General features: G+C 35.5%; 2 protein-coding genes and 1 pseudogene across 3 annotated transcripts; all 3 read right to left on the reverse strand.

Moving 5' to 3' along the window:
* Window positions 1-397: 397 nt before the first annotated feature.
* On the reverse strand, window positions 398-4,840 carry LOC121788964 (BTB/POZ domain-containing protein NPY2-like). Of its 2 annotated transcripts, none has more exons than XM_042187535.1 (6): window positions 4,591-4,840; window positions 4,180-4,262; window positions 3,389-3,919; window positions 2,612-2,681; window positions 1,261-2,436; window positions 398-1,181 (listed from the first exon to the last, which is right to left on the reverse strand). In XM_042187535.1, the coding sequence occupies exons 3-6, from the start codon at window positions 3,448-3,450 to the stop codon at window positions 612-614; spliced, it is 1,878 nt and encodes a 625-aa protein (XP_042043469.1). In that variant the 5' UTR covers window positions 3,451-3,919; window positions 4,180-4,262; window positions 4,591-4,840; the 3' UTR covers window positions 398-611. The 2 variants fall into 2 exon arrangements, with proteins under 2 accessions (XP_042043469.1, XP_042043470.1); XM_042187536.1 differs by lacking the exon at window positions 4,591-4,840 and adding an exon at window positions 4,358-4,544.
* Window positions 4,841-8,049: 3,209 nt separating this feature from the next.
* On the reverse strand, window positions 8,050-9,805 carry LOC121788965 (annotated as a pseudogene).
* Window positions 9,806-12,938: 3,133 nt separating this feature from the next.
* Window positions 12,939-13,785, reverse strand: LOC121788966 (zinc finger protein ZAT6-like). Its single transcript, XM_042187537.1, has one exon. The coding sequence runs from the start codon at window positions 13,654-13,656 to the stop codon at window positions 13,054-13,056; it is 603 nt and encodes a 200-aa protein (XP_042043471.1). The 5' UTR covers window positions 13,657-13,785; the 3' UTR covers window positions 12,939-13,053.
* Between the last annotated feature and the right edge of the window lie 2,220 nt (window positions 13,786-16,005).

Below are 16,005 nucleotides of genomic sequence, written 5' to 3' on the forward strand. Positions count from 1 at the left end.
ATGCATGATTATGTGTAGCAATAAGTGCTCTAATCATTCCAATACCAAATCAAAACCAAACTGCTAAACACTGAATTTGTTTTTTTTCTCCTCTGTGAATTTCACTCTTGCCCCCATTTTCTAATTAATAAATTATTCTTATTTTAATGAAGCAACATTTTTTAATTTAATAATAGTATTTCAAGTATAAGTAATGTAATCGTTGTCAGTTTTTAAAAATTATGTAATTTGATATAAACTTGTATGGGAAGAAGATTGAAAGAGCAAAAGGAAAAAGAAAAAAGCTCCATTTATTTGGGACTTAGTTTCATTTACTAGATTAATGACAGATTGACTCGCTTTTGTTTTACTATTAAACTAGTTTCATTAATGCAAGTAAAACCAAACACAAAGCAAGTGCAAACGAAGAAAATTTTTACATGAATTTGTTGTAAAAAAACACGAGTTTCTAACTTGTTTTGTTGAGAGGACAAGAGTACCTGGTTTCTTTGATAATACACAGCATTTACTGCACTAGACTTAGACTACAATATGCTAATTCTCCCCTTAAACAGAGCCCAAACTAATCTTGTAACATGCTAAAACCACCAAAAAAATCAGATCTTTCCTCTCTAAGAAACAGAATGCCTCCCTTTCCTCGTCGGCGTCGACTTCACCTCGTCGTGGTTGGCCGATCCAAGACTCTCCGATGAATCCGACCCACTGTTCTCCACCTTGTTCGACCAAATCTTCGAGAAGATCCTCTTCGACATGATCAGGCCCTTCATCTTACTAATGGCAGCCCTGTCTGAATTGCTGATCATCTTGCTCTCCACGGCGCCATTGCTCCTCTCCTGCATCGCTCCGTTGCCCAACCTCAGCGCAGCCAGCTCGCCTCTCAGCGCTCTAAGCTCCTCCGACGAAGCAACAGCGTCCCAGTCCTCGTCAGTGTTAGTAGTCTGCGACCTTGAGCTGCCGTAGGAGCCGCAGTTGAGGTCCTTGATGGCTTTGGGAAGGTCCGGGGTGCTGCTCCCGGAGGAAGCAGAAGCCCGTACTTGCTCGAAGAAGAGCACCTGCACCACCACGCGTAGAGGGAGCTTCTCATTCTGCACAGCGTGCATGCACGCCTCTGCGGACAGCTTCTTGCAGTCCATCAACCGGCATAACTTCTTCCGCTCACTCTTACTGATCCCGGGGTGCACCTGTGCCATTCCACACAAATTTTCAACAACTCGCTTTCATCCATCGAATAGCAAGGAAACGAAGAGTTTTCATGTTTACCTTGAGATATGTATCAATGGCACGATACAGAGCATCGTGAGATGGTCGTGGATAGCTCGAGACGATCTCTGCAATCCCGGTGAAGGTAGCAAATGGTAGATTAGGGTCCTTTGCAATCTCGACAAGGTAGCCATCGACGAGCTTTGCTACCATCAGCTTCGAGGCTTCGGAGAGAATCCCAGGCCTTATCATCTCTTGAATCTCGCAACCATTTTCCATCTCAGCCACTGAGTTCTCGTCTTGCGTGACGAATTCCTCAAGTATTTTTTTGATCACATGAACGTCGTACATTGTCTCTTCTCCATCACAAGCTTGGATCAACAGATCGCTGACGGAAGCCTCCTCCAACCGACGCCCTATCCTTTTTGCCAGCTCCATCTTCACCGTTTCTCCCGAATCAGCGGAGATGGACGCTTTCAACAGCTTGAGCAAGAAACTGCATGAGACGCTTCCCTTCTCCGCGGGCAACAGCCACACAATGGTGTCCAAGATGTTGCGATACTTAACCAGATCATTCTGTTGGATGACATTCTTGCCGGAGCCGGGAAGTTTACTGTAAGCATATGCTTTTAAAGCCTCTCCGATCACCTCACTAGATACCGCTTGTTTGTTCTTAATAGTCATGATGATACGCTTGAACAAATCTATGTCGAGCTCGCACAAGTCCTCGACCCACCAGTCGTTTGGAACTGTTCGGTTTCTGAGGCCGTTCCAGCTGGGGTCATTCCCGTTTTCCTCAGCAATCTTCTTCCGGTTGTATGTGTAGGACCAATCCACCTTAGAGACATGAACCGACGCCTTGGAAGCGATAGCATCGATGCACTGGCTGATTATCTTAACTTCCTCGGGCAATGGCGAAGAGGATTTTGTGTTCTGAACAACAATGATGGAGTCCTTCCAACTCCTGAAAATCACAGAGTTGAGGAAAACATCGACCTTGTAGACGAGGTTACCTTTCTCTACCGTCTCATGCATCTCGAGATACTCAGCAGCACAACGGCTTGTGACAACATTATAAGCATTTAGGGTTACTGTCATCCCGTAACAGAATTTGGCACAAACTTCAAAGGCGCTTGGGCCGCCTGGAAGGTCATCGATCTTGACCTCATCTCCATTTCCTTCATTACCCGAAGAAACCAACTTTTGTAACCGTGCACATTTAGAGAGGAGAGGAAACTGCATATTTCATTTTAGAAATAAATCAATATTGAGGTAAACTATAAACTAGTTTAACTATAAGCCACATCTCATGATCTCATAGTTATCTATTACAGCGTGTTAATAGATTATGATCGGCAGATTCTGGCTAAAACATGATTTTCTTGAGCATATTTTTGTAAGAGGGCCATACCTTGTGAAGGTAGAACTTAACATCACCAACATGAACAATAACGTCCGTAGCCAAGTCAGTAGCCACATATCTGCGAATAAGAGAGTTTTTACGTTAGGACATTCTTAAGCAGTAACATGAGTAGCCAGGCAAGTTCACTGCCTTTTGAATTACAAAAATGGACAAGCAAACACGCAGAATGAAACAGATTGTATCACAACGGTCCAAGTAGAGCAATTGGCAGTCTTAATACATGTATAACCTTTAAATAGATTAAAATGGTGATGGACATGATCCCTCTGCACCAGCCCCACCAGAAAAATCCAATCACAACCATTTGGTGTCATATGCATCAAGCCCGAAAAAAAATTTATTCAGTTGTGTAGGCATTTTTTAGAGATGGAGAGCTGGAGTTGAAAAACTATATATTTTTGCCCTAAAAAAGATGAAAAGTAATGAAATCAGTTGTACCAATAAATCATTCGACTCAATAGGGACAGCGCTAGAGCTGCTGCAAGAACACTGATTTAAATGAACATATTGTTTTATTGACGGGCTGAAATCGACCAACGGCGATTTACTAATGAGATAATAGTGACTGAATTAGCCCAGTGTTTCACCTTCCCTTAAAAGGTTAAGAGATAGAAAGTGGAGAGTATAAAAAGATAACAGGCAAAGATATTGAATACAAAGCCAATTAAAAGAAAAAAGAACTAGAAGATTAACACAACTTGAGAAAAATCAATCAAAGGAAGATACAAACATCAAACTTAGGAGGATAACAAATAAAGATCTAACCTGACGCAGTTCCCATCAGTCTGAAACGTATCAGGCTTGGATCCAAGCTTCATAAACTTCATCGTGCTAGACTCGAAGATCTTATCCCACCTGAGATACTTGAAGAAAAAAGGAGGGAAAACACCACAATGCTTCCACACTACTCCACTCAACACAGCAAAATGCACTGGGCCAGCTTGACTTCCGAGCTTCCGACAGGGCCCGGATCGAGGAAAGAAGGCCTGGAAATGGCAAAATGTAGAAGGCCAAGGTGTGGGGACCAGTTTTCTCAATATGGCCAATTTCTTGAAGTTCCAGAGGGGAAAAAAAGTGATGGGATCTAAAAGAAGCGAAAGGATATATGCTTGGTATGACCGAATCTTGACAACCAACCGGGCAAGAAGCAAGTTTTAAACTACTAGTTTGTAGAGAGAGAATAGGGAATGGGGGTTTAGTGAAGATTCAGAGCTATTAAATAAATGGGATGGGAAGAGAGCCAGAGTGGAGGCTGTTTCCTTGGTCGGTGGCAGAGCCCACGGAGTCCGGAAGCACCTAGTCAGCAAAGGAGACATCACCAACAGCCTTACACACTAAATTATTCCACAAAACCAGAGATATACCTCTCCTCCTATTTTTTTAACCCTCTCTCTATCTCCCTAATTCTACCATCATAAAGATTAAAGATATACAAGCAGCATATGCATAAACAAACAAGGGATCCTATTCCTAGTGGTCATAAAAGGCTTTAAGTTCATAAAGAAATCATTAAAATACTAAACATGTGCAATATAATTAGTGTGACAGTTCAAAACCTGCAACGGGAAATAGTATGAGATGAATCTCAACCACCAAAGCGGTAGACAGTGAGCATCTCTCCGTATAGCTTTGACAAAGGCTGCAATTAAAAAAAGGGAAGATCGCTTAGTACACAGGTTTTCTTTAATAATGCACCATTATTAACAGTACAATCTTATTAATGATAAATCATACATCAAAATCTCAGAAACAGATGACAAAATCGGGCAAAGGAAACAGTGAAATCACAAGGCCATGAACCATGTGCTGTGAAAATCATGCAAGAATCTAAAAGTACTTATAAAAAATACATTTAAGAAGGAAAAAAAATGAAGAATGAAGTCAACAGACAACCCAAAAGCCACTCTCCATGTAAACCCCCAACAAAACCCAAGGCTTTACATGAAAATGGATTGTGGAAACAGCACCTCAAATGTGAAGCAAAAGCTCATTCTTTGGAATATTCTGGTTTGGAATAAAGATGCAGTGGTTAAGAAATGTGAGAGAAATAAATGATGGCGCCGCGTGCAGAAAACTGAGTTCTAGGCCGAAAAGATTAATCCTTTTGCACAGACACCAACAAGGAAAAAAAAGGGAATCAAGAAAATGGAGTTTCTTCTTTCGTTCCTTTTCCTTTTTACAGAGTTGCTCACTCCCAAAACCCAAGATTTTGCTGGCTATTTGCTCACCCGTTTCGCTGTAATTAGCAATGCAATGCTTTCTTCCCCAGAATTAACCATTCCCATTTATGAGCAAGGACAAAGTAAAAAGGTAAAGGTAAAAATATCTTACGGTGTGGCCCCTCATGTAGTAAGAAACCCCATTACAAAAAACATGGACTAGTATTTGTGTTTACCTAAATGAGGGATGTTCTATTCAATTCGATTTATTACTAAGAAAACCAATTTCTAATTTTTTTAGGAGATGTTACATTTGTAATAATAATGTAATCTAATCTTGTATTGTAATAAGATCATCTAAAATTCACATTCAAACAACAATATTCAATTTCAAGTAGCGGATATGTGTGTTTTTTAACTTTACAACAATTTCATAACTGATTTGTAACTAAGAGTCAAAATGAATACAAATATTATTATGTATAGTTAATACAAGTAATGCTTGATCATTATGAAATCATAACGGTCAAAATAAAATCTTTTCTCATGATCATATTTAATTTTCCAATGTACTAGTATTATTCTTTCTATTATTAATGAACCACATGTTTATGTATATTATTAAGTCAAACAAATGTCTGACTCATCCACGTATTAGTTCTAGTTGACAGTATTATTAATATTAAGAACTTTTTAAATAAAATGAAATCATTAACATTGGTGGATGCAAAAATTGAAATTTGTCAACGTAATGTTACCGGCTAATACCAGCCTTAAAAATCCACGTCATTATTTTGTAAATTTAATAAGAATAACAATCATAAATAATGAACTTATTTAATGCAAATTTGTTAAATATAGGAAAAATTATAATGAGTCAAGTACTGTATAACAAACAGAACCAGATTTGCAGGTCCCATTCCATAAATACAGTCATTACAGTGGGAAAGTGCACAATATTTTCTAAATAATTATCTCTACATCGGAAAGGTAGCTGCATTTTTTATTATTATTTCATGTATGGTGAGAAATTGAGTTTGGAGTTGAACTGTTGAATACGTTGTCATAAGAAAAGTCAGCGAACTCATCACATACTTGCGTCAAATTCTTCACATACTTTTTCCCCTTTTTAAATTGAGTGATTTATATAAAATGCAACATTCCAATTACTAGTATATTATCCATCAATATTTGGAAATTCCATAAGTCTTGGCTTATATTAACTTTCTTAGAATATTTATAGCTACTTTATATGATGTATATTATGGTTTTATATTTAAATTCATGACCTGCATACGATAATATTCTCTTTCTTCTATTACATAGGGAATAGTATTTTTTTATTAATATTATAGTTGATTTGTAACCATTCTATTATAATTAAATTATTTTTCTTTTAAAAAATTATACTAAAAGAATAATTTTTCTTATTTTATTTTCTTTTAGTATTTTACTATCTTTCAAATATTTATTTCATTATATCGCGTAATTTATTTGCTTGTTACTTATTTATTTTATAATTTTTCCAACTTTATTTACACCCCAATAAATATTTTAAATATTATATTTAAATTTTCATGTTTAAAAGTAACGTCTAAATTGTAATCAGACAAAGTGAGTACTGTATAAAATTATACACACCACACATTTAATAATAGTACTAAAAAATGAGTATACATTGCAAGCACACTCTTTATAACATTACATATAAAAAGGGCATATTGCCCCAAATAACATGAAATTCAGCCTTTGTAACTTTATAAATCATCTGAAAAAAAAACATTTAATGCTACTATTCACATTTTCTCACGGGCTTTGACTTGAGTTAAACTGTATTTGGTGTGATAGCATATTTTGAGGTATATATCTTCATCTATATTCTTATATTCAAAATATTGATTAGTTTGACAACATATTTAAAACTCACTCAATCACGTCATTGGTTTGAGATATGTATGCACTACATTAACAAAATTTTATGGTGATATGATCTAAATATTTTGCACAAGACAAATGCAAATAATGTTAAATTGTGGGACAAATTCCACAATCTGAGTAAACTTCTTGATTTTTTTTGACGAATTGCCACCAAATAAATTATTGTACAACACTAACTAAACTAATGTAAGCTATAGATTGATCCTCACATCTAACAAAAGTAGTATATTTACATTACCTAATTACTGGCTCGTTAATTAATTATTTATAGTGGCACGGCCACATGGAAACATATGGGGTGCGTATTCTTATGTAACCAATGATGCCGCTAATACCATAATCAAATGTTTATCTTTAAACGCAATTTGTGAATTAATTAATGAAAATAATCGTGTTAAGATCTATTAATCGCAATTCTATATCTTTAAACCGTTGGTTTTAGCTTTGGCACGTTGCTATGAAGATGATCACATGAAGAACGACCTCTTAGAATATAAAGTTATTTATCTTAAATAGATTTTCCAGTTTTTTTGTTTAATTTTATTTTAACCATCTTTTTGTGAAAATTAGATGATGCCAATAATCACATTTTAAGATCTAGATAAATACAATGATTATATTTTAGCAAAATTAAATTTTAGGTAGATGAAACATTTAATAAAAAGCTGCTATGCTCTGCGTATGATAAACCTATAACTTATAGCTGCAGGAAAAATAAACATACACAACACGTATTTATCATTATCCATTCATCAATGCAACCCCTTTTTATGCCTTTTTCAGCAAATTCAAAGTTTTCTAATTGTAAGTTTCTTTACTGGAATTTTACTTAATTTAGATTGTACTCCAGTAGATTTTAAAAAAAAATTAATTTTATCTTCTATGCTCAACTCATAAATTAATTTTAGGTAAATGTATTCATATAATGTTAATAAGTCTTTGCACACAGCCACACATGTCCAATTTTACTATTGTCATTCCAAATTAATATTGAACCAAAACTTACTGTTCTTATATAATTTTTGAAAAATATTTACAAAAAATAACTGTTTTTTCATATACTTTCGCATAAGAGTTGTTCAATTTTATCTGACAAAAAAGTGTCAAAATCGTAATTTTATAAATATAGATAGTAATAATAAAAGACATCACAAATTTTGAGGTTTAATTCCATCAAATATACATATGTGCGAAGTGTATGATGAAGTTGACGTGTAGAAATAAAAAAAATTAGTTTAACTCATTTCTAATGCAAAACATGTATAGTAACTTTCAATTCTATATATTAAAATCATCAATACGAAAACATAACTTTATCAACACAACAAGTAAATTAAAATATTCATGTATTTGAGTTGATAATATTAATATACAAAATTTAAAAATTATGCGTTTTGTATTAGAAATTAGTTATTATTATAACGCGACCCTATCTCTGATAAATATGAATGAAGAGATTATGTGTTCTATCGTTCCCTCCTTTTACTGAGTTAGCAGCTTCGAATCACATGCGACTATCTTGACACATTCGACGGTTTCATCTGAGCATTTTGTAGGGTGAAGTTCCAGACGTTGTCACAGAAATTGTAGGTGTGAAGATGCCCCTGTAGGAAACGTGATGTAAGCTATAAATGGAAAAAAATGGAAGAAAGATACAAATACCAGGTTGTTGCTATATATGTCAACGATGTAACAATCACCAAACTGTAACAGACTAGAAAACTGGAGATCATCCTCTTACACATCAAACCTTTAAATCTTGTCACTATGGATTAACTTAATTCAATGCAATCTATGATCACAATGTACTGAGAAAATATGTTCGGATGTTCCCAACTCAGGTTCTCTATATTATAAGGTCGCAGTGATTGATTAAAACAGAGAGGATATAGACATCCAACCAAATAAAAAAGGAGCATTTCAGACTTCGGTAAAATACTTAGTTAGCTAATTTAGGACTACATTATCCTCAGCATGGCATCTTGAACTTGTAGCTAGAACAACCAGAAGCTAAAATGTACGACAAAGAGAAATTTCATGTTCTGACCAACTACTGGGCTCAAAATGTATGTGATCTTCTAAACAACTATATAGTCGGATTAATACTCTTATGAGACCCTTCAAGCATTGAGGCCAATAAAGTTCACAAGAAAAAGTTTCGCAGGAAACCAACAAGTTTAGCTTTAAACACAGTTACACGAACATCAGAAAATCAACCCCTTCAATCCCTAATCCAACTTTAATTATATATACTTGCCAGAATAACAAGGACATGTATATTGGAAAGACATTAATGAAACTTTTCTTTCAGATGGAGTCTTGTCTACCTTAATGGAGACCTTGCTCTTCACCTCATTTTCTAGAGCATCTGTCATTGACTGCAATCATGCGAGCAAAATTACAAAAGATAGTATTAGTCAATAGCAAGCAATTGCAGGAAGCATATTGGATGCATCCAAACACATATTTTTAGATTCCCTAACATCTGATGATAGATGTCAATTGTCCCCATCATAGAGGAAGGAGCAAAATTTTACCAAATACATTAACCATAAACCTTGAAGCCTATTCTTGAATATTTCTGAAGTTCATAAATCACTAGTTTCCATCCAATACCATTTGTAGTTTTCTCCAGTAGAATCACCGTTTTCCCCAAATCAATTAGGGCAAATCATAGTTAACAGAAACGGGAACATTAATCAAGCGTAAATAAGAAGCTTTTCGAATTGAAGAAGAACTTGAATGGCGAGTTCCGGGCTCAGCACACCACTAGAAACCATCTGATCTAGAATTTCCGTCAAGCACACCCCGATCGTCGATATCCTGTACAGCTCGCAAGTCGCCATTTTTCCTCTACTGATTCCACTGCCCTACACAAGATGTAGAATCAGAGTTAATCAGACTACCAAAATTATGCACGTGGAATTATCTGGATTAGCCGACAAAAATTTGAGCATACAGAAACTTGATTTTCGGAAGTTGTTGATCGTTTATTAATTGGTTAGATAATCTGGTCGAGCTATGCGAGTTCGTCGATGCAGTGAGAGAGAGAGAGAATTGAAAGCATCCGCCTATGCGAGTTGGATTTGGATCCTCTACGGTGCACAGCACTGCTGTGCACCTAATAAAATAATTTTTTAATAATAAAAAAAAAATATTTTTTTAATGTGTTGTGAGGTGCACAGCAGTGCTGTGCACCGTAGAGGATCCAAATCCATGCGAGTTCGTCGATGCAGTGAGAGAGAGAAAGAGAATTGGGGAGCATCCACAGGCGGATGCTTTCAATCGCCCCGCCCCATTTTTTTTTGTCTACGGTCCCACTTTTTTGTCCATAGCCCCAATTTTTTTCTCCACTACCTCACTAACACTTCCAATAGCTCCAAAATTTTATAACCAATTTTTATTTTACTTTTTTCGTTGAAGTTTTTAAATCAGCTGAATTGAAATATTTACAAAAAAAATTTCGAAAAAATTTATATATGTAATTTTCGAAAAAAAATTTTTTAAAAATTAATCAAAGGGGGCAGACGTGCATAGCCCGTCGCCCCACTATAGACCGCCCACCCATCGCCCCATTTCGCCCCGCGGCCCCCACCATCGCTCCGCGATCGCCCCGTAGGAGGCGATGCCTCTACCGCTCCACTCTCGCCCCATTTTTCTTGTCCGCCACGGGGCGGACGTTTGCTGCACTATAGACTGCCCCACAATAGCCGCAAATTTTCGTCCGCCCCATTCTCTCCTACAGTGGATGCTTATACCCTATATTTTGTAGTTGAAGGTTTATATAGGCTGGCTGCATCTGGTGCACAACTATAATTTATAGTTTTAGGAGTACCAAATAAATAGTTTGATTATGGTAGCCTTTTTGAGTTTGTTTTTATTACTTATATTGGGCCTCTACTAAAGTTGTTTGGACTAAATTACTTAGTGTTATGAATTAATTAAATCATTTCGACTGAAGTTATTTTCAGTCTTGGGCCCAATTCATAAAATTAATTTTGGATAAATAATTTAAAGTGTTTCTTTTATTAAGTCAGATAATTTTTTAAGTTGAACCTCTAATTTCCTTTTATTAATTAATTAAGTTATTATTTTCAAATAAATGAAGCCTTTGAATTGGAGTCATTAATAATTTCAAGCACATACCCAGTCGAGTAGGAGTTCATAAAGCGATTTTTTGATCGACACTTATTTTGATATAAAATTTGGATACATTTTAACTCTGGTCTATATACACATATAAATATAACTATACTAAATGCTTGTTCTCAAAATTATAAAATTATCCTTTACATATTTTTGCCCCGTGCTAAAATGGATTTCTAGCTATGCTCATGATGGAAACGATGTCGTTTCAATTCTACCCAAACAATGGCAATTTGAAGAGGTGATGTTTTTTTATCACTGTCATAAAATCCAACTACCATGTCACCACCATTTTCACAAAAAAAGCCTTATGACATTGTTTCAAACTATAATAAAATTATAATTAATTACTTCACAGAATTTAAAAATTATGAAATTGACCAAAAATTAATAAACAATTATAATTTAAATGATAAAAATTTCCAGGAAATTAAGATTCATTCACATTTTAACAAAATAAATAGCTAAAGTACTCTTAACTGTATATTGTATCAAAGTTTTTGATAATCTTATGGCTGGTTGTTCATATCTTTGAACGTGGATCAAGGACTAATTATAATAGTAGGATTATACAACTAACAAAACATTTAATTTTATTATCAAATGGATAATAGATAGTATATTTTAAATTACACTTATACCCTTAAACCAATTTTAAAAGAATATGCCCGTCTATAATAGTAAGTGATAGATGTTATACAAGGCACACATCTCATTACACGTCGTAGATCATACAATTGTCTAGGATTTTATGCAAAGGATCTCACATGATTATACAATACATCACCCTATCATAATTGCTTCCTTAAATAATGATCAAATAAAGAAAAAAAATGGTTTGTTAATTTCCTCAAAAGGAAAATACTTGAAGCTTTGTCATTCTTACCTGGCATGATCAATCTCGTGTTGTATGTATGTGGTATACAGATAGAAACGTTCAAATTAATCTTTATATTGATTTTATTAAAAAATTAATTAGGAGACCGCGTAACGACTTTGTAAATATTCATCTCCACGCTTTTTCCATTGATTACTCCCCAAGCAGTGGCGGATCCAGGATTCGGAATCGGAGGGGGCGGAATATATAGTATTAGCTTGATTGAGTGAGGACATGGCTATTCTTTTCGTTGTTCGGGGTGACGCCGGAGGCAAACGGAGGGGGCGGACATGGTAATTTTACGTCCCGATAAGGGGAAAATAGTCGCACGGAGGGGGCGACCGCCCCCTCCTGCCCCCCAGATCCGCCACTGTCCCCAAGTAATTAATATGCTTTGAGTTTATTCACAAAAAATTGTTTAGTTACATACATATATATTTATTTATTGGTGCCATGCCATCTAATGATAGTGTCAAACTCTCTCAAGCGGTAGCTTCCAAGTTTCAATTTTCGTATACAAATAATTATTTAACTATATCGCATCCGATGACAGCGACGTCGACGGATTTAGAACAAAATTTTAGGGAGCTGATTCATTATTTAGAAATGCACTATCATTCATTGAAACTACCTGATTTGGGAGACATTTCCATTTCGAATTAACTAGTGAACCAAACTTTAGTGAAATTTCATCCTAAACCAATTAATAGTAGGATGACTAACTCATAACATTTAAGATAATGGTATTTTTTTTCGTATTTTCAAATGTAACATAACTTGTGGATTTCAGTCAATAACATCTAGAATGTGATGATTGTTAGAGAAGAGTAAATTATTGGGAGATAGATATAATAGAGAATCTGAATATTACAAGATTGTAGGTAGAGGCATTTTGTCCAATTTATTAATAAAAAGAGTGTTAGAAGATTGGTGAATATTCGAACAATAAAGAGGCACACCTAGATATAATTAGTGGCCACACAGCATGCGACATCGTGCGATTTTAGGCATTCTACCACGTGGGGTTTCCATCTCTCAACCACAATTTCAGCATCTTCTAATACAATTTCATGGTTTCAAGAGACGTGTCACTAATTATTTCGATTTCCTTTATTTCAAAGATTAGAATTGTGATTGTCACCACCTCTAATTAATTAGCTCAATCAAATAAGCAATAGCAGAACAACATAATCACTAATAACACAATAAAAGCCTAATTTGATTAATGAATCAAAGAATCCAATCATGTGTACAAATAATTCTATCTAGCTAGTAAAAAGTTATAATTATGCATTCCAACAGATATATATTTATTTGTATAAAGGCGGCAGCGCACTTTCGACTTCTTCATCACAGTGTAGCTCTGGCGACGGCGGCGGCGGCGGCATGTTCAAATCGAAATCCCGAGCCACGGCGGCGGTGGAGGAGGTGGTGCGGCTCTTGGCCGCACTCCCGCCGATCACGCCTTCGTAGTGCCTCCGCTTGTGCCCACCGAGGGCCTGCCCCGTCCCGAACCGCTTGTGGCAAATTGAGCACTCGTGGATCCGCCCGCTAGGGTTTAACGCCGCGGCGGCGGAGTGATTGCTTTCGTCCGACGCCGCCTTGCCACGATGGCTGGCCTTGTGGCCTCCCAGCGCTTGGTATGAAGGGAAAGCCTTGTCGCACACGCTACACTTGTAATTTGCGGCGGCGGATTTGGGCGATTCCTCGGCTCCGGCGACGCTTTTGATGTCTTCTCCGGGAGCGGCACCGGAGCGGGCGAGCATGACGAGGCAGACGGCGAGGTACTCGTCTTCCGACTGATCGCGGCGCTTGGAGCGTTTGGATTTAGGCCACTGCATAGCGCCGCAGGGCTCGACGTCGTCGAAGCGGCGGGAGAGGGCGGAGGAGGAGTTGAGAGCGTCGAGAGCCATCGCTAGAGAGAGAGAGAGAGAGGGAGAATGTTTTTTTTTGTTGGAGTGAGAGAGTGAGGGGAAAGAAAGGGTGGGAAGGGGGATTTATATATGGGCTAAGTTGGGTGTTGCGTGGGGAGTGGCGGTGGGGGAGTTGTATTGGATTATGTATAAATTTGTAGAGAGATTGTTTTGGCTTCTATAATCCAATTCTTTAATCATATAATCCTACAATTGAATTAATCAAGAGTGAAAAGAGTCTATCTACCCAAGTAATGAGAGATCACACACGTCTTTGCGTATTAGTTTGGTGGAAAAGAAAAGGGAATAATTTGAGGTCAAAGTTGAGTGGGAGTGGGAGTAGGGCAATTATATGTTAGGTTAATAGTGATTATGTGGCCTTATCTCTAAACAGAATATATGTGTATGTGTGTATGAGAGAGAGATATATATGACTAGTGACCGACCTATGGGGTTTGGACATAAGCAATTAAGCCTCCAATTCTAGCAAAAAACTCTCTTTAACCAATAATAAAACAAAAATTGAGGTGGAATAATTACTATCATCGAATTAATTACTGTATTTGGATAGTTACTTCATTCCGGATTTTGATTTCCGCAATTAAGAAAATTAATGATATTTGTTACAATCATATTTGTGGAATCGGATGGCCTGCCTGAAATTATATATTGGGATATGTTTTAATTAATGGATATAAGTGGAATACACTTTGTTTATTTTGCTTTAAGATTTTGATTTATTAATGCAGATTAGCTATTTTAATTTTTTTACGATCCAGGAGGTAAATAGCTAGTTCACTAATCACGCTACATACACAAATTCCTTGCAATTCTTGACTTTTACTTAACCAATAAGTGACCATTTCTTAAATAATTACAGAGATATGTCTTTTTTTTAGTTCATAAGTGACGACTATACCAAATTAATTTTTGTGATTGGAAAATGTTACTTGATTATTTGTGAAAGGAAAAAGGCACAAGTATCATATTCTAATTAGTAGAATTAAGGAGACTATGCAATACTAATATGCAACGGAAAAAAATGGAGCTTAGCCTGTTTTTTTTTTATATTAAATCAAAACAATAACTAAAACTATAATTTTGAACCGCAGAGTAAAGCATTTTTATGTGAATTTTTGTCGTCTAGAGAAGAAATTAACACAACTTAATTTTCTAGGTTTTTATGTAGGTGAAATATTTAATTATCTTTAAAGTTTCACCCCAATAAATATTTTGGCATGCCCAACTACATTTAATAATAAAAATACGTTGCTTAAATCATGTTAATAAATATTCCCTTGAAATGAAAAATTAAGTGAATAATTAATGTTTTTTCTCTTTTTCATTTTTACAAGGTTTCCCTGTTAAAACAGGTTACTACATATTAACAATTTAGCTCACAATGGTAACCTATATTAATCAGAGCAGAAACACAAGATGACAATAGATAGAATATTATACTTTAAAACGAATAAAGAAAATATATCGTACTCCTATATAGGTATATACGCTTCTTTTGTATGGTTATTTACTTATTTATCTCTTTTTGCTATTTTTTCCCTATAAAATATTCGTTGTCTAACTTTTATTCGCAATAGGCCACTGAGGTCTTATTCATGATTATTACAACAAACAAATTCAGTTCTTGTTCTTGTCGAAAAAAATTACTAATACACTCTAAGAAAAAATTATGTATGGTTAAATAATTTATCACCCTCGCATTATAAATGTTCATTTTGGGAATTTGGAGAATGGTTATTAATCTATGAAGTCAAATTAGTGGTCACCCCAAATCCCAATCTTCGTTTTGACGAAAATAGTTAAAAATTGCATCATGCATGACTAGATCGATCGAGGTAATTTTAGATTTTTTTTATCTTACAACTTAGCAAGCAAATATAGATAATACATTGACGTAAAGAATAATTTGTATACCATATAAAACTATAATGAAATATTTAGGAACTATATATAGTAAAAATAATACTACTCCATTACTACATGGCATGTAGTTATGATTTAATATTGGACGCATATAGAACCATTATTCTACACTAGTAACTCTGCACCATCATAACGTGAAAAATAAAAAAAGGCAGATAATCGGGATTGAACCAAATATTTTTCACTAAAACGAGTTTTTTTACTCAAATTTTCCATTTAAAATTAGTGACTATATAATGCAATACTACAACATTGTCAAACCATTTACTAAGTTATAAAAATAAATTTAGTGAATTCCAATGTGAATAAAGAAAGATCTTATAATTAGCATCCGTACATTCAAAGGACTTATTACAACCAAGTCCACGTGTCTCGCCGTTGTATCCCATCAAATAAGCATTTATT

Source organism: Salvia splendens, unplaced genomic scaffold (assembly GCF_004379255.2).
Source record: "Salvia splendens isolate huo1 unplaced genomic scaffold, SspV2 ctg1179, whole genome shotgun sequence".
NCBI lineage: Eukaryota > Viridiplantae > Streptophyta > Magnoliopsida > Lamiales > Lamiaceae > Salvia > Salvia splendens.

Coding starts and splice junctions, on each gene's coding strand:
- LOC121788964 (XM_042187535.1), bottom strand. CDS start 3,450: ATGAAGTTTATGAAGCTTGGATCCAAGCCTGATACGTTTCAGACTGAT. Junction 2,682..3,388: donor ACTGATGGGAACTGCGTCAG/GTTAGATCTTTA, acceptor TCTTATTCGCAG/ATATGTGGCTACTGACTTGG. Junction 1,182..1,260: donor CCATTGATACATATCTCAAG/GTAAACATGAAA, acceptor GGAATGGCACAG/GTGCACCCCGGGATCAGTAA.
- LOC121788966 (XM_042187537.1), bottom strand. CDS start 13,656: ATGGCTCTCGACGCTCTCAACTCCTCCTCCGCCCTCTCCCGCCGCTTC.